This window comes from Mobula birostris, chromosome 1 (assembly GCF_030028105.1).
Source record: "Mobula birostris isolate sMobBir1 chromosome 1, sMobBir1.hap1, whole genome shotgun sequence".
Classification (NCBI taxonomy): Eukaryota; Metazoa; Chordata; class Chondrichthyes; order Myliobatiformes; family Myliobatidae; genus Mobula; species Mobula birostris.
Genome location: NC_092370.1, coordinates 187,806,318 through 187,825,351, shown reverse-complemented (window position 1 = coordinate 187,825,351; position 19,034 = coordinate 187,806,318). Strand labels below are relative to the sequence as shown.

The window sequence follows — 19,034 nt, the reverse complement described above, 5'->3', positions numbered from 1 at the left end:
CGGCTCGAATTCGGAAGCCTAAGATCTGGGGGCTCTGGAGATGGGTGGATGGAGGGTTGGTGTCATGGCAAGAGATCTGCGTGTCGTTGGGGGAGTCGGGATAGCTGCTGTGGGCCCGAAGACCTGGGATCTTTGCGATCTTTGGGCACAGAGATCGAAAAAAGTGACGTAATGGACTTTTAACATTGTAAACCAGCGTGTTGTTTATGTCTCCCTACTCGCTGGGGGAAAAAATGGAGACACCTCCCTTATTAGAGAGAGAGAGAATCTGCGGTTGTCGAATGCTGGGTGTAACGCGAAGTCTTTGGGGTCACTGCAAGTCTGTGTCTTTGCTATTGCTTTGCTCAAGCTGAGTACTCGGTGGTGATACTGATGTTTGCTTTTTTTTTGCTGGTGGTGGGAGGGGGATTGTCACTCGCTGCCACTTACGTGCAGGCGGGAGGGGAAATGGGGGGCTTTGGGGTTCTTATGTTTATTTGTCATTCATTCTTTGGGGCACTTCTCTGTTTTTGTGGATGTTTGCAAAGAAAAAGCATTTCAGGATGTATAATTGTATACATTTCTCTTACATTAAATTGTACCTTTGAACCTTTGATATTACCCACTTCCATATCCTAGGGGGCATTTATGGATCATTCAGAGAAGGTATGATTTGTACAAAATGGATAGGTTACACTTGAACCTGAGGGGGATGAATATCCTTGGGGACAGGTTTACTAGAGCTGTTGGGGATTGATAAGTTAGTTTGGCAGGGCAATAGAAACCAGAGTAATAGGTCAGAGGATGGGACATTTGCTATACAGGTAAATGCGATGTGTATAGAGACTGTGAGGAACAATAAATTGTAGTCAGTAGGATGGATTAAAGTTTGTCTATTTTGATGCAGCAGGTATCAGGAACAAGGGTGATGAACTTAGATCAAGGGTCAGTACATGGTAGGATGATAATGTGGCCATTACAGAGGCTGTCACAAGGGAAGGAAAAGCGGCTAGATGTCCTGGATTTAGATAGTTCAAAAGGGACAGGGAGGAGGTAAAAGAACTGAAGCACTGGCATTGCTATTCAGGGATAGTGTCACAAGTGCAGAGAGGGAGGTTGTCATCGAGGGATTGTCTACTGAGTCAGTATGTGTGATAGTCAGAAACAGGAAGGGAGCAATCACTCTGTTAGGAGTATTCTGTAGATCCCCCAATCACAACAGAAACACCGAGGAACAAATCAGGAGGCCGATTTTCGAAAGGTGCAAAAATAACAGGGTTGTTGTCATGCAAGACTTCAACTTCCCTAATATTGTTTGGCACTTTCTCAATGCAAAAGGTTTAGAGGAGTGGAATTTGTTAGGGGTATCCAGGAAGGATTTCTGACACAATATGTACATGATCTGACTAAAGGAGTGGACATACTGGATCTGGAGCTAGGTAATGCACCAGGTCAGGTGCCAGATCTCTCAGTGGGTGAACATTGTGGAGACATTGACCACAACTCCCTGACCATTGTCATAACCTTGGACAGGGATGGAACAGATGGTATGAGAAAGTATTTAATTGTGGGAGGGGGAATTATGGTTCTATTAGGCAGGAACTTGGAAGCATAAATTGGAAATGGATGTACTCATGGAAGTGCACAACAGAAATGTGGAGGTTGTTTAGGGAGCATTTGCATGGGGTTCTGGATTGGTTTGTCTCATTGAGGTAGAGGAAAGATGGTAGGGTGAAGGAAACATAGTTGACAAGAGATGTGGAACATCTAGTCAAAAGGTACAAAGCAGCTTACTTAAGGTTTAGGCAGCAAGGATCAGTCAGGGGTTTGCAGAATTACAAGGTAGCCATGAAGGAGCTGAAGAATGGACTTAGGAGAGGGAGAAGAAGGCATGAGAAAGCCTTGGCAAATAGAATTACAGAAAACTTCTAGACAATATGCAAAAAACAGAAGGATGACTAAAGTGAGGATTAGACCAATTAGAGATCGAAGAGGAAACATATTGCCTAGAATCAGAGGAGGTCCTTAATGGATATTTTGTTTCAATATTTACCAAAGAGAGGAACCTGGACGTTTGTGAAAGCAGTGTAAAACAGATACTTTTGAAAAACGTCTGGAGAGGTAAGCCCCTGGGGCTGGACGGTCTGCTTCTGCCATTTTTATCATGGATTAATGACCACGGTCAACAGCCTTTTGTTTAAGTCCAGCTTCTGGCACTGTGATCAATAAAGGGAAAGTTATGACATCATCACAGTTTAGGCAAAACCTGACTCTCTCCCTGAAGGTACATAAAGTGGGACAGCGAAATCTTGGTTGGGCCATGGGCTAGAGAAATGCGGCCAGGACCATTTGAAAGTGCAGGTTCTGAACTTCACTCCATTAAACCCTAATTCACAGGAATTGTGTCATTGCGTGATTAGAGTATGAGAATTGTACAAGCTAATTTTGTAGTGCAGAAGTGAATGGCAATAATGTGCCAAAGATTACATGATTTCTTCAGATTTCTCATGATACGCCAAATACAAAAGTGTCACATTGCTTTTCAACAATTATAACATGCTTCAAGCAATGTCTAAGAGAATGGTGGGTGAGCAAGAAATAAGGTGATTACCTGATTGTTGTAATCAATTATGAAGCACCTCGGATCAACTGCTTATAATATGTAATTAAATTAAGTCTGTAATCCCTCAGCTGCCTCCCTTGCTACCAAGTGCCCCTCCGCCTCCTTTATTTTTATCGCCATATAGATAGCTTAGATTACAATGGGATTCTGACAGAATGCAGAGCTGGGCTAAGAAGTGATAGATGGTTTTCAACCTGGAAAAGTGTGAAGTGATTAACTTTGGAAGGTTGAATACGAAGGCAAGACACAGGGTTAAAGGCAGGATTCTTAGCAGCAAGGAGGAAAGAAGAATCCTGGAGTCCTCATCCACAGATCCTTCAAAGTTTCTGCACAGGTTGATAGAGTTGTTAAGAAGACACATGGTGGGTTGGCCTTCGTGAGTTGGGGGATTGAGTTCAGGAGCTGCGTGGTAATGTTGCAGTTCTATAAAACCCAGGTTAGACCACATTTGGAATATTATGTTCAGTTCTGGTCACCTCATTTAAGGAAGGATGTGGAAGTTTTAAAGAAGGTGCAGAAGAGATTTTGCAGGATGCTGTCTGGATTAGAGAGCTCTTAGGACGACAGGTTGAGTGAGCTAGGACTTTTCTCTTCCGAGGGAAGGAGGATGAGAGGTGACTAGATGAAGGTGTCACACACAAAATGCTGGGTGTACAAGATAAGGATTGAGTGGATAGCCAGGGTGGAAATGACTAACACGAGGGGCATAATTTTAAGGTGATTGGAAGGTAGGGGGAATCAGAAGTAAGTTTTTTGTTACACAGAAGTTGGTGGGTGCATAGAAACCCTGTCGGGAGTGGTGGTCGAGACATAAGGGAAGATAGGAAAAAATGCAAGGCTATGTAAGAGGGAAGAATTAGACTAAACTTAGAGTAGGTTAAAAAGCCTGCACACCATCGAGGGCCGAAGAGCCAGCATTGTGCGGTAGTGCTTTATGTTCGTTGTACCTTTAACTTCCCCGCTACAGATCACGTTCCCACCCATTTAGTTTAAAGTCCTGGCAGCTGACGTTAGGAAACTTGTTTCTTGCGGTAGTGACGGGGTCTCGGATACCAGGCGCCCATAACCTGCGGTCTGTGCAGACGACCGGAGCAGCCCGCACCGGACACGTCGCGCACCCAGTGAGAACGGCAGCTCCAGGAGCCTCCCTCCACCTCCCTGTTTGTCGCGTCACGGGCTTCCCTGCACGTCACGTGACACAGGCTCTGCTGCGCAGCCATGATGGTGGGTGTTCTTAATTTGTCCCATTTACGGGCTTTTACACTTCATTTCACTTTTTTTTCCCCCCTGAGTGATTTGTGTTTCGGGCACGGACGGCAGTATTGGTTTGTGTAGTGACATTTTTATTTCATTTATATAGCAGGAAGATTTGGACGATGGCCCCGACTTCCTGTCAGAAGAGGATAGAGGAGTAAGTTTTTGCCGTTCTCAGTTTCTGGTTCTCCAGTCCTGGGCCCTCAATAGGGCCGTAAAGGGGATTTTAAATCACGTTCCACCCTATCCTAGTTACTATCTCGATAGGTGAACTTGCCTCATGCCAATTGCAACTGTGCACGAATTATATCCCGTTAAACAAGGTTAAATGTCTATTATGTTTTGGATCGCCGTTGGCACGATATTGTAAGGTGAATTTCATATTTTTATTCTTAGAATTGATTCAGGCTTATAGCTACCAAATCTGCTTCTAATTTTGAAAAGAAAATCAAAAAAACGAAATGCAAATTGTATTGTTTTCCTTGTCTTTAGTAAGCTTCATATTTTGGGAGAAGCCTCTCTGTCTTTGCACCTACTTCCACTGAGTTTTAAATGGATTCAAATGTAACCACAAAGGATAAACTGAAGCATTACTTGCACAGCTTCTGACAGCTGTTGCAGTTAATGGGATTCTCACCTCTGAGTAAAAAGGTTGTGTAACACACATCAAAGTTGCTGGTGAACGCAGCAGGCCAGGCAGCATCTGTAGGAAGAGGTGCAGTCGACGTTTCAGGCCGAGACCCTTCGTCAGGACTAACTGAAGGAAGAGTGAGTAAAGGATTTGAAAGTTGGAGGGGGAGGGGGAGATCCAAAATGATAGGAGAAGATAGGAGGGGGAGGGATAGAGCCAAGAGCTGGGCAGGTGATAGGCAAAAGGGGATACAAGAGGATCATGGGACAGGAGGTCCGGGAAGAAAGACGGGGGGGGGGACCCAGAGGATGGGCAAGAGGTATATTCAGAGGGAGAAAAAGGAGAGTGAGAGAAAGAATGTGTGCATAAAAATAAGTAACAGATGGGGTACGAGGGGGAGGTGGGACCTTAGCGGAAGTTAGAAAAGTCACTGTTCATGCCATCAGGTTGGAGGCTACCCAGACGGAATATAAGGTGTTGTTCCTCCAACCTGAGTGTGGCTTCATCTTTACAGTAGAGGAGGCCGTGGATAGACATGTCAGAATGGAAATGGGATGTGGAATTAAAATGTGTGGCCACTGGAAGATCCCGCTTTCTCTGGCGGACAGAGCGTAGATGTTCAGCAAAGTGGTCTCCCAGTCTGCGTCAGGTCTCGCCAATATATAAAAGGCCACATCGGGAGCACCGGACGCAGTATATCACCCCAGTCGACTCACAGGTGAAGTGTTGCCTCACCTGGAAGGACTGTTTGGGGCCCTGAATGGTGGTAAGGGAGGAAGTGTAAGGGCATGTGTAGCACTTGTTCCGCTTACACAGATAAGTGCCAGGAGGGAGATCAGTGGGGAAGGATGGGGGGGACGAATGGACAAGGGAGTTGCGTAGGGAGCGATCCCTGCGGAATGCAGAGGTGGGGGGAGGGAAAGATGTGCTTAGTGGTGGGATCCTGTTGGAGGTGGCGGAAGTTACGGAGAATAATATGTTGGACCCGGAGGCTGGTGGGGTGGTAGGTGAGGACCAGGGGAACCCTATTCCTATTGGGGTGGCAGGAGGATGGAGTGAGAGCAGATGTACGTGAAATGGGGGAGATGCGTTTAAGAGCAGAGTTGATAGTGGAGGAAGGGAAGCCCCTTTCTTTAAAAAAGGAAGACATCTCCCTCGTCCTAGAATGAAAAGCCTCATCCTGAGAGCAGATGCGGCGGAGACGGAGGAATTGCGAGAAGGGGATGGCGTTTTTGCAAGAGACAGGGTGAGAAGAGGAATAGTCCAGATAGCTGTGAGAGTCAGTAGGCTTATAGTAGACATCAGTGGATAAGCTGTCTCCAGAGACAGAAAGATCTAGAAAGGGGAGGGAGGTGTCGGAAATGGACCAGGTAAACTTGAGGGCAGGGTGAAAGTTGGAGGCCAAGTTAATAAAGTCAACAAGTTCTGCATGCATGCAGGAAGCAGCGCCAATGCAGTCGTCGATGTAGCGAAGGAAAAGTGGGGGACAGATACCAGAATAGGCACGGAACATAGATTGTTCCACAAACCCAACAAAAAGGCAGGCATAGCTAGGACCCATACGGGTGCCTATAGCTACACCTTTAGTTTGGAGGAAGTGGGAGAAGCCAAAGGAGAAATTATTAAGAGTAAGGACTAATTCTGCTAGACGGAGCAGAGTGGTGGTAGAGGGGAACTGATTAGGTCTGGAATCCAAAAAGAAGCGTAGAGCTTTGAGGCCTTCCTGATGGGGGATGGAAGAATATAAGGACTGGACATCCATGGTGAAAATAAAGCGGTGAGGGCCAGGGAACTTAAAATCATCGAAAAGTTTAAGAGCGTGAGAAGTGTCACGAACATAGGTCAGAAGGGATTGAACAAGGGGTGATAAAACTGTGTCGCGGTATGCAGAAACGAGTTTGGTGGGGCAGGAGCAAGCTGAGACAATAGGTCGGCCAGGACAGGCAGGTTTGTCGATCTTGGGTAGGAGGTAGAAACGGGAAGTGCGGGGTGTGGGAACTATAAGGTTGGTAGCAGTGGATGGGAGATCCCCTGAGCAGATAAAGTCGGTGATGGTGTGGGAGACAATGGCCTGGTGCTCCTTAGTGGGGTCACGATCGAGGGGTAAATAAGAGGAGGTATCCGCGAGAGTTCTTCCCGGACCTCCTGTCCCATGATCCTCTCGTATTCCCTTTTGCCAATCACCTGTCCAGCTCTTGGCTCCATCCCTCCCCCTCCTGTCTTCTCCTATCATTTTGGATCTCCCCCTCCCCCTCCAACTTTCAAATCCCTTACTCACTCTTCCTTCAGTTAGTCCTGACGAAGGGTTTCGGCCTGAAACGTCGACTGCACCTCTTCCTAGAGATGCTGCCTGGCCTGCTGCGTTCTCCAGCAACTTTGATGTGTGTTGCTTGAATTTCCAGCATCTGCAGAATTCCTGTTGTTTGCGTTTAAAAAAAGGTTGTGTAGTTTTTTTTTCTACTAGAAAAATGAAACACCTGTAAGACGGTGCTGTCTTTATCCTTTATACTTTATTGTGGCCAAACAATTGGTACTAGAATGTACAATCATCACAGTGGTATTTGATTCTGCACTTCACACTCCCTGGATTACAAATATTAAATATTAAAAATAGTTAAATTTAGTAAATGTTAAAAATTTAAGTTATAAATCATAAATAGAAAATAGAAAAATGGGAAGTAAGGTAGTGCAAAAAAACCGAGAGGCAGGTCCGGATATTTGGAGGGTACGGCCCAGATCTGGGTCAGGATCCATTCAGCAGTCTTATCACAGTTGGAAAGAAGCTGTTCCCAAATCTGGCCATACAAATCTTCAAACTCCTGACCCTTCTCCCGGAGGGAAGAGGGACAAAAAGTGTGTTGGCTGGGTGGGTCATGTCCATGATTATCCTGGCAGCGCTGCTCCGAAAGCGTGCGGTGTAAAGTGAGTCCAAGGACGGAAGATTGGTTTGTGTGATGTGCTGCGCCGTGTTCACGATCTTCTGCAGCTTCTTTTGGTCTTTGACAGGACAACTTCCATACCAGGTTGTGATGCACCCTAGAAGAATGCTTTCTATGGTGCATCTATAAAAATTAGTGAGGGTTTTAGGGGACAGGCCAAATTTCTTTAGTTTTCTCGTCTTTTAGATGAGTTGTTAAGCTGAGGTCCTTTATTGTCCTCTCAAGTAAAAGATCTCGTGCATTATTTCAAATCTGAGCAGAGTGGCTTATTCCTGGTGCTGTGGCTACTCTTTATACTTCAATTAGCAATGCCAAGGACATCTTGTAGTTATATTCTTATGGAATTTTACAGTGGTGTAAATTGACTGTTTTTCAGTTAATTCAAAAACATTTTATCAGCTGCAAAATATATTGGGATAATCTGGTTTGGCACTTTTAAAAATCTGAATAAAAAGTAAACAACATATTAAGGTTCAGAGTAAATTTGTTATCAAAGTACATGTATGTTACCTAATGTTAGTCCTGACGAAGGGTCTCGGCCTGAAACGTCGACTGTACCTCTCCCTAGAGATGCTGCCTGGCCTGCTGCGTTCACCAACAACTTTTATGTGTGTTGCCTGTATGTTACCTTATGCTACCTTGAGTTTAATTTTTGGCAGGCGTTTACAAGAAGAGTAGAAATGCAATAGAATCCATGAAAAAAAACATACATAAGCAAAGACTGACAACCAATTTGCAAAAGGAAACAAACTGAGCAAAAAAAAAGTCAAGAACATGAATTGTAAAGAGTCCTTAAGTGAGTCTGTAGTTTGTAGAATCAGTTCAGAGTTGTGGTGAGTGACATTATCCACTCTAATTAAGGAACCTGATGATTGTAGGTTAATAATTGTGCGAACCTGGTGGTGTGGGACTACTGACTTCTGTACTTCCTGCCCAATCGTAACATTGAGAAGGGAGTATGGCCTGAATGGTGGGGATCTATGCTATGCAAATCTATGCAAACTTCTCAGAAAGTAGATGGTGCTGTCATGCCACCTTTGTGATGGTACTTGCGTACTGGTCCCAGGACAGGTAATCTGATAATACTAGTTGCAAGGAGTTTAAAACTTCTGCCCTTCTCCACCCCCAATCCCTTAATGAGGAAGGACCTCCAGCTTCTTCCTCTTGTAATCGATCTTTGATTTTGACATTGAGGGAGAGGTTGTAATTGTGGCACTATTCAAACAGATTTTCAGTCTCCCTCCTATATGCCGATTCATCAGCATCTTTGATTTCGTTAACAACTTTGGTGTCTTAGCTACATGATCATAGGTATAAAGTGAGTAGAGCAGGGGCTAAACACACAGTTGTGTAGTGCACTTATACTGATGGTGAGTGTGGAGGAGATTTTGCTAATCCAAACTAACCAGGGTCTGCCAGTTGGTGGAATGGAGTTGAATGGCATTTAAAAGGCACTACAGTAGCGTAGCAGTTGGTGTGATGTTATTACAGCATCTTTTGTAAGTAAGTTTGTACATTCTTCTTGTGAGTCTATGGGTTTTCTCTGGGTGCTCCAGTTTCCTCCCACAGTACAAAAGACCTAACCAGTCAGTAGGTTAATTGGTGATTGTAAATTGTCCTGTAATTAGACTAGGGTTAAATAGATGGTTTGCTGAACAGTGCAGCTCATTAATCCGGAACGGCCTGTTTTGTGCTATCTCTAAATAAATAAAATTTGCCCTTCATGGCTAGATGTGCAAGTTTACGAAAACAGTCATGGTTTAGAAAACAAAGTTGAATTGGCTATTTGGTTTTGTTGAAGAGTTTGTTACTAAAATCAGCACAATATTAGTGTTAGTCTTTGGTTTGTCCTGTTTTCTGTGATACCACTCTGGAGAAATATTGTATCATTTCTTAATGCATGTATGCATTTCTAAATGACAATAATAAGAGGACTGAGTGTTCTCATAATCTAATCTAATATTATAAACATATGTTAGTTTTCCTAAGTCAGAAGTTCACAACCTGGGGTCTACAGGTCCGTCAGTTAATGGTAGTGGTCTGTGGCATAAAAAAGCTTGGGAACCCCTGCCCGAAGTGGTCAAAGTGCACATTCCGGAGTATATTGATACAAATGCTCAGAGTGAGGGTTGGGTTTGTAAAACCTGATTCATTGTTTGTGGTTTTTTTTTTGAATGATTATCTCCTGCTATAGCTGTAGGCTAAGAAACTTCCTCAGTACTTTATTAGCTTAAAGATTGCTGATGTCAAAGTCAGAAGCCAAGATTTGTAACAGGCATGTTTTCAAAAAAAGCACAACGTTAACACACAGAATCCATTGTTCAGCAGTCAAACTTAATGTTTCAGCATAAACTTAATGTTTGGTTATATTACCAAATTAGTATTGAACTTGAGTCTGAGGGAAGTCATGTTTAGTGCTTTGATTAAGCTCTAACTTTGATTTCAGACCATTAAGCTTTAACGAACTGTCAAGCCTTGATGGTGGTTGAAAGAAGAGATGGAAGTTTGATTTCTTATGGTGATTGAATTGAAGGTTATAAAAGTATGGCTTATTTAATTCTTTTCAAGGCTGAATGAGTCTGGATCTTATAGAATGAAATAAATTGTGCTGTAAGATGGCATTGCATTCAATCACAACAGCTTCTGTGGGTCAACCAGAGGTGGTGTTGTCCTTTTTAAATGTATTGTTTACAATTACAACATACTGCAGGACATTAAGAACTGGAAGTACTGCAGGTGTACCCCATTAGCGAGTTGATCACTGGCAGAGAAACTGGAAGAGCTGGACTTGGTGCCATTCGTGCAGTTGCCTGCATCAGAGAGGCATCTGAGGAGTCAGGATACAAAGGCAGTGTGCAGTCTAACAGTGAGTGATCGTCTCGGTCGCCTTTCTTGTTATTGTCAGACCCTTTAGGACATTGTTAATGTGGAATGCTGCAAGTTCAATTCATTGATTTTTATCAGTGGACTGCGTGGGAGCTGCATGGCCTCGATTGTAGCAAGGACTAGTCCTCCAGCTGCGGTGTCACCAGTTTACAGCTGCCCAGGAGAGAGGCGTCAGAGTTGGCGCGCTCCAGTGGAGGCGGTATGGCACGCATTCAAGCTGGAGTTGGTGCTACGTTCACTCGACAGAAGACAATCTGTTTTGTGTTCACTGCAGATTTCTGCAACATTCATGGACTTTTTGTTTTGTTACTGTATTTTCCTGATATCTTGTATGTGGTTTGTGCTGTGTGTGACTGTTGGTACTATGTTTTGCACTTGGCCATGGAGGAATGTTGTTTTGTTTGGCTGTATTCATGTATGGTTGAATGACAATTAAACTTGGACTTAAAACAGCATTTTTGTCATACAGATATGTTTTTAAAGTACACCTTTAATTATAAGGAAACAGATCAACTAATTTATAGAAAACATAGTTGCAAAAGTAAACAGAAAATGTTTGTGCTATTTGTCAAGACTGTTGAATAGGCTACTTTATTTGTGTATTCAGCATAATTATTTATTATTATTGGCATTGTTTAATTAATCCCAAAGAGTCAAAGAATGCAAGTATAAACTTGTTGAGGTTTTGGAGGCATTCTTGTATGGAAAGTTTCATAGAGTAGTTATGCCAGAAGTGTAAATAATTCAGATGATTTGATGGTGGAGTAGAAGTTTTCTGTAGGATAATAATCAGGATTTGGATTATCCTGTTGATCTGTAGAGTTACGATTTTGTTACTTTCTCATACTCTCTGCAGAAAGTGAATTGTACCTTTGTAACAATTTTTGTGATAACTTTTGTATTTGTGTATGATGGGATACTTTCTCAATGCAATGAAGCTGATAGTTAATGTGGGTTTTCAGTAGATGCTCTTCTCCTTGTGTGTGAATAATATGTTCAATAAAAAAGGTAATTAACACAAGTAATCATCAAAAACTTTTTCACTCGCTGCATAGAGTAAGAGGAGTTGTGTACCTTCCAGGAAAAACACGACTCCTTTTGAATTTGGTTATTAGGTTGTTAATAAAGTTCCTCCCCTTATGAATGCCAGACTTGTGTATAGTCTGTACATATGAATCAGTGTGTGGGAACTATTCGGTCTGGATTTGCCAGCTGCTGTGCTGCTGCAGGCATCTGCCATGTAAGAAATCAGTTCATGGTTGCATTTCCAACATGTGAACTATTCAACCCTGCCATATCCTTGGAAGACCTGTACTACTGGTTTTGTGTTGTTGAATTAAGATGAGATGGATATAATGATTGCTATTTGTGAAAGAACATTTTACCATGCAAGCAACACACATCAAAGTTGCTGGTGAACGCAGCAGGCCAAGCAGCATCTGTAGGAAGAGGTGCAGTCGACGTTTCAGGCCGAGACCCTTCGTCAGGACTAACTGAAGGAAGAGTGAGTAAGAGATTTGAAAGTTGGAGGGGGAGATCCAAAATGGTAGGAGAAGACAGGAGGGGGAGGGATGGAGCCAAGAACTGGACAGGTGATAGGCAAAAGGGGATATGAGAGGATCATGGGACAGGAGGTCCGGAAAGAAAGACGGGGGGGGGGGGGACCCAGAGGATGGGCAAGAGGTATATTCAGAGGGACAGAGGGAGAAAAAGGAGAGTCAGAGAAAGAATGTGTGCATAAAAATAAGTAACAGATGGGGTACGAGGGGGAGGTGGGGCCTAGCGGAAGTTAGAGAAGTCGATATTCATGCCATCAGGTTGGAGGCTACCCAGACGGAATATAAGGTGTTGTTCCTCCAACCTGAGTGTGGCTTCATCTTAACAGTAGAGGAGGCCGTGGATAGACATGTCAGAATGGGAATGGGATGTGGAATTAAAATGTGTGGCCACTGGGAGATCCTGCTCTCTCTGGCGGACAGAGCGTAGATGTTCAGCAAAGCGGTCTCCCAGTCTGCGTCGGGTCTCGCCAATATATAAAAGGCCACATCGGGAGCACCGGACGCAGTATATCACCCCAGTGGACTCACAGGTGAAGTGTTGCCTCACCTGGAAGGACTGTTTGGGGCCCTGAATGGTGGTAAGGGAGGAAGTGTAAGGGCATGTGTAGCACTTGTTCCGCTTACACGGATAAGTGCCAGGAGGGAGATCAGTGGGGAGGGATGGGGGGGACGAATGGACAAGGGAGTTGCGTAGGGAGTGATCCCTGCAGAATGCAGAGGGGGGGGGAGGGAAAGATGTGCTTAGTGGTGGGATCCCGTTGGAGGTGGCGGAAGTTACGGAGAATAATATGTTGGACCCGGAGGCTGGTGGGGTGGTAGGTGAGGACCAGGGGAACCCTATTCCTAGTGGGGTGGCGGGAGGATGGAGTGAGAGCAGATGTACGTGAAATGGGGGAGATGCGTTTAAGAGCAGAGTTGATAGTGGAGGAAGGGAAGCCCCTTTCTTTAAAAAAGGAAGACATCTCCCCCGTCCTAGAATGAAAAGCCTCATCCTGAGAGCAGATGCGGCGGAGACGGAGGAATTGCGAGAAGGGGATGGTGTTTTTGCAAGAGACAGGGTGAGAAGAGGAATAGTCCAGATAGCTGTGAGAGTCAGTAGGCTTATAGTAGACATCAGTGGATAAGCTGTCTCCAGAGACAGAGACAGAAAGATCTAGAAAGGGGAGGAAGGTGTTGGAAATGGACCAGGTAAACTTGAGGGCAGGGTGAAAGTTGGAGGCAAAGTTAATAAAGTCAACGAGTTCTGCATGCGTGCAGGAAGCAGTGCCAATGCAGTCGTCGATGTAGCGAAGGAAAAGTGAGGGACAGATACCAGAATAGGCACGGAACATAGATTGTTCCACAAACCCAACAAAAAGGCAGGCATAGCTAGGACCCATACGGATGCCCATAGCTACACCTTTAGTTTGGAGGAAGTGGGAGGAGTCAAAGGAGAAATTATTAAGAGTAAGGACTAATTCCGCTAGACGGAGCAGAGTGGTGGTAGAGGGGAACTGATTAGGTCTGGAATCCAAAAAGAAGCGTAGAGCTTTGAGACCTTCCTGATGGGGGATGGAAGTATATAAGGACTGGACATCCATGGTGAAAATAAAGCGGTGAGGGCCAGGGAACTTAAAATCATCGAAAAGTTTAAGAGCGTGAGAAGTGTCACGAACACAGGTCGGAAGGGATTGAACAAGGGGTGATAAAACAGTGTCGAGGTATGCAGAAATGAGTTCGGTGGGGCAGGAGCAAGCTGAGACAATAGGTCGGCCAGGACAGGCAGGTTTGTGGATCTTGGGTAGGAGGTAGAAACGGGAAGTGCGGGGTGTGGGAACTGTAAGGTTGGTAGCAGTGGATGGGAGATCCCCTGAGTGGATAAAGTTTGTGATGGTGTGGGAGACAATGGCCTGGTGCTCCTTAGTGGGGTCACGATCGAGGGGTAAATAAGAGGAGGTATCCGCGAATTGTCGCTGTGCCTCGGCAAGGTAGAGGTCAGTACGCCAGACTACAACAGCACCCCCCTTATCGGCGGGTTTAATAATAAGGTTAGGATTAGTGCGGAGGGAGTGGAGAGCAGAGTGTTCGGAAGGAGTGAGGTTGGAATGGGGACAAGGTGCGGTGAAGTCGAGACGGTTGATGTCCTGTCGGCAATTAGCGATAAAGAGATCCAGAGCAGGCAGAAGACCAGAGCGGGGTGTCCATGAAGAAGAGGAGGGTTGAAGACGGGAGAAGGGGTCATCGGTGGGGGTGGAAGAGTCCTTGCCGAAGAAGTAGGCTCGGAGAAGGAGACGGCGGAAGAAGAGTTCCGCATTGTGGCGAACACGGAACTCGCTGAGGTGTGGGCGAAGGCAACATAGTTTGCTTTATGTGACTTTTTTTTTACAATGGTGAAATTCATGTTTTCCTGTTCCTTCCAGCAGTTTTATTTTGCCGTGCCATCCAAATACTTGTCTTTGGTATAAAATTAGAATGCATAATTTCACGCACATCTGCTCTCACTCCATTGTCCCACCACCCCACTAGGAATAGGGTTCCCCTTGTCCTCACCTACCACCACAGCAGCCTCCGGGCCCAACATATTATTCTCTGTAACTTCTGCCACCTCCAATGGGATCCCACCACTAAGCACATCTTTCCCACCCCCACCCCCGCTTTCTGCAAGGATTGCTCCCTACGCGACTCCCTTGTTCATTCGTCCCCCATTCCTCCCCACCGATCTCCCTCCTGGCACTTAACCTTGCAAGTGGAACAAGTGCTACACATGCCTTACACTTCCTCCCTTACCACCATTCAGGGCCCCAGACAGTCCTTCCAGGTGAGGCGACACTTCACCTGTGAGTTGGCTGGGGTGATATACTGCGGCCGGTGCTCCCGCAATGGCCTATCTATTGGCCAGATCCAGCAGACTGGGAGATCATTTCGCTGAGCACCTACGCTCTGTCTGCCAGAGAAAGCAGGATCTCCCAGTGGCCACATATTTTAATTCCACGTCCCATTCCCATTCTGATATGTCTATCCACGGCCTCCTCTACTGTAAAGTTGAGGCCACACTTGGGTTGGAGGAACAACACCTTACATTCCGTCTGGGTAGCCTCCAACCTGATGGCATGAACATTGACTTCTCAAACTTCTGCTAATGCCCTGCCTCCCCCTCGTACCCCATCCGTTATTTATTTATATACACACATTCTTTTTCTCTCTCTTGTTTTTCTCCCTCTGTCCCTCTCACTATACCCCTTGCCCCTCCTCTGGTTTTCCCCCCTCCCCCTTTTCTTTCTCCCCGGACCTCCTGTCCCATGATGCTCTCGTATCCCCTTTTGCCAATCACCTGTCCAGCTCTTGGCTCTATCCCTCCCCCTCCTGTCTTCTCCTATCATTTTGGATCTCCCCCTCCCCCTCCAACTTTCAAATCCCTTACTCACTCTTCCTTCAGTTAGTCCTGACGAAGGGTCTCGGCCTGAAACGTCGACTGTACCTCTTCCTAGAGATGCTGCCTGGCCTGCTGCGTTCACCAGCAACTTTTATGTGTGTTGCTTGAATTTCCAGCATCTGCAGATTTCCTTGAGAATGCATAATTTATTGTTTCTCCAAGTTCACGGATAAAGCAGGGAAGTAAATACACTGAGTTAGCTTTGTGCGTTTCTTTCCCTTTAGTTTCTAAAGATGGATCTACGTCAGGTGTGGCATTTGAGTTGACAGTGCATTTTAATTATCATAGCTGGTGCGTATGTTTAATAAATTTTAAGTAAAATATTCTTCTTGTTTGAACACATTTATTAGTCCTCAGTTAGAGCCGAAGTTTGCTGACTAATTGTGGCATCCCTGGATTTGATTTAAAATTTTCTATCCATGTATTTGAAGTCCCCTTCTATCTTTGTTAATACAACTCCTCACAGACCTCTTGCACAATTCTGACTACTTATGCACCCCATTTCTATTTGGTTCAGCTTTGAACTTCCCACTTCTGATCTCTCCTTTTTGCAGTGCTCCTTAAGTTAATTTTCACCTGTTGATAAACATTTTAGAGAAGCATAATCTCAGCTGTATTCAACAGGAAGTGGATTGCAGTTTAATTTAAAATCAAGACAATCCTTAGCATCGGTGGAAAGGATTGTCTGTTGCAAGGAAATTGTCTTAAATCAAATCTGTAATAATTATTAGTTTGAAAATCTGAATTTTAGTGGTTTTATTGCTAACTGGAAAACATCTGAGTTTTTTAAAGGTACTGATTTTATATTTTTTTTTGGTTTTCTCTTCATTTAATACAGCTATTGGAAGATTTTGTACTTTGCAAAATCTTCAACATTTTCCTTTTGCTGGGCTACTGCTGAGATTAGCCTTGGTGTAAAAGGTAATGCCATGTTCTGCTGAAGGATAACATTTTGCCGCAAAAATGTTGACTTACTGTGGCAGTCCCATTGTGTGGAAATTGTAATTAATTCTTTTTATAAAAGTCTCGAATATTAGTTTGAGTGTTGCAGAAGGAAAGTGGTATTTTGGTGCACACACTAGCTATTGTTTGTAGATTTTTCAAAGTAATAAAACATTTTTTCTTTTTTCTTTTTATTTATAACAAACAAAAAAACACAAAAAACAGAACATCTACAAAAACCACAACCATAACAAAATCAAATTAAATATTGTGCAACAAAAGGGAGAAAAACGTAAAGGCAAAAGTAAACATACACAGCAGAGGTGCACCACACCAAAAAACCTCAGTCCTCACCCTGTAAGAAAGTCCAATACAGGGCCCCATATCCTTTCAAAGATGTCCCCTCTGTCCTCATTACATAGTCTCAGTCTCTCCAAATGTAAAGTATTTGCCAGTTTATGATAGATGTAAATCTGTGAACAGTAATTTGTCACATTCATTCTGGTCATGTTGTAAGCATTATGCATACTGGAAAAGTATTTTTCACTTTTACTCTGAGGCTTTTGGGAAGTGGTGGGAACCAGACCCGCTCATAGCCATCCTTGGAGCAACAATCTCCCTGTCTTCAGCCAATACGTATGAAAAAATGGCTGTATTATTTGGAATGGTGATTGCTAAGGCGTTAATCCTGCAAATGTGGAAAATGGAACCTGTGCCTTCGTATGATATGTGGCTGAGAGAACTGGCAAATAGTTTACGTTTGGAGAGACTGAGACTATGTAATAAAACATTATATTAATTTTTATGTTTGCAGTTAGATTTTTGAGGTTATCTTAATATAAATACTCACTGCACATAAGTGTAAAATCAGACATTCAAGTCTCAGTGCTGTATCACACATGGGACACAGTCTGATTCTGCACTTCTCATTAATTGCTTTTATTCTTCACCATTCTTTATTGTATGTCATTCTTGTTTCAGCAGCCAGTTAATTTTCGTTATGGATCCTGTTTCAGTAGGAGTTTGAAGAAGAGAATTCCATATTCGATCTGCCATCCATGCAAATGTTACTGAAATGAATCCTTTTTGTGATTACTAATATTTGTATTGGTTTATTATTGTTGCCAGTAAATGGAAAAGGTTCCACCACTGGTGATTATCTTTCTATTATTTTGAAGATCTTTATTAGTTACTCATCAATAATAAATATAAAGAAGACTGACTAGAAATAATCAGCAGATCAGACACCATCAACTGTGGGTCAACATTTTTATTTTGATCTTTATAATAAGAACGTTCTGGTTAAAGATTGTCGAGCTGAAACATTATTTTTTTTCCTGTTCTCGAAAGACACTGCCTGATCTGCTGAGCATTTGCTGCATTTTCTGTTTTTAGTATTTCAGAATTGAAGTGTCTATAGCTTTTTGCTTTTCAAACCCCCTATCTCAACTCATGACAAAATACTAACTTTGGGTAATATAAGAGTTATACAATGTTAGATAGGCTCCCAGTGAATATATTTTCAGCATTTTTCATCCTTTTGTGTTTTTAATTTTGTAATGGATGAATCCGTAACTATAGAGGCTATTGCTAAATAATTGAAGTTCAAGTTGCATTTTCGTGGCTTTTAAATGCCCATTTGTCTCTACATTATAATTCTCCTGCCAGCTTTGGTGACCTGCTTATCTCCTAGCAAACGCCTTGTGCTTCTTTATGATATTTGAAACCTTACCATTTAAGATTTGAGTTTTCTCCGATTCTGGCTCAACATGTATTAATTCACGTTTTCTATATTTTATTTTTAGATGAAATAATATTGTCTATTTCTTTGAATATTTTTGAAACTTAGTTTTAAACTATTTTTCCCATTTCAGTCTAGACCAGTCAATGTGGATCTCCAAACAGATGGCACTCTTCAGGTTGACATTTCTGATGCACTTAGTGAAAGAGATAAAGTTAAATTCACAGTTCACACAAAGGTAAAGGGATTAAATTTAAGATGAAAACTGAGCACTTCTGTTTTCTTGTGTTGTACAGTATATAATTGGTGTAATAGTTTTCTGTTTAATTTTATTGGTTACCAACAGCAATGTAATCCTTCAAAAATCACAGCACATGCTGCCTAAATTTTTCAGGTGCTGCTACAAAAATCACGAGTGGCTGACATACTGTATGCAAACCACTTGAAGTGGGGATGCTTAAATTTCATTTCAAGTGCTAATGGTCTATGCTTGTGTTGCATCATTATTAAAAGTTTTCATGTTCTTATACTTAGACTATAGAACATTACAGTACAGGTCAAGATGTGCTGATTCCAAGATTACTCTAACCCTTCCCATATAGCCCTTCATTTTCTTTTATCCATGCATCGAAAAGTCTCTTAACAGTCCTTAATATATCTTCCTCTACCACCACCCTGAGCAACACATTCCATGCACCTGTCACTCCCTGTGTGTGTCTGCCTTGTACTATTCTCTGAACATGTTGGTTATTCGCTTAAGTTGTTATTTAAGAATTTTGATTTTGATCAACAAATTTAAAATAACTTTAAAAAATCTCATTATTTACAGATTGTGATCTGCAAAAGGAAATTAGTTCGCATTTAAAAAATCATTATCTTCAAACGTAAAATAAAAATTCAAGCTATTTGCTCTTGATCTGAAAAATGCCATAATATAATCTTTAGCTAAACTAAAATTCAATTCTGTGCTCATCCTGCCACACATGCCCCTTAAACCATTCTGGATTGATTTCAACATTATTATGTATTTTTAAGTATCTCATGTTTTGATTTGGATAATAAATCAGT

At 43.0% G+C, this 19,034-nt stretch overlaps 1 protein-coding gene across 2 annotated transcripts in view; it reads left to right on the top strand.

The window, feature by feature from the left end:
• The first annotated feature begins 3,725 nt into the window (after positions 1–3,725).
• snx6 (sorting nexin 6) overlaps positions 3,726–19,034 on the top strand; it is an 81,523-nt gene continuing 66,214 nt past the window's right edge. Inside the window, exons 1-3 of one of the 2 annotated variants that reach the window (XR_011887118.1) lie at positions 3,726–3,826; positions 3,963–4,013; positions 18,100–18,204. Coding sequence is in view for 1 of the 2 variants with exons in the window: in XM_072267492.1 (XP_072123593.1) it covers positions 3,821–3,826; positions 3,963–4,013; positions 18,100–18,204 (162 nt within the window). In the remaining variant the exon portion in view is untranslated. The remainder of the gene's footprint in view (positions 3,827–3,962; positions 4,014–18,099; positions 18,205–19,034) is intronic. The other variant, XM_072267492.1, reaches the window with a different exon arrangement.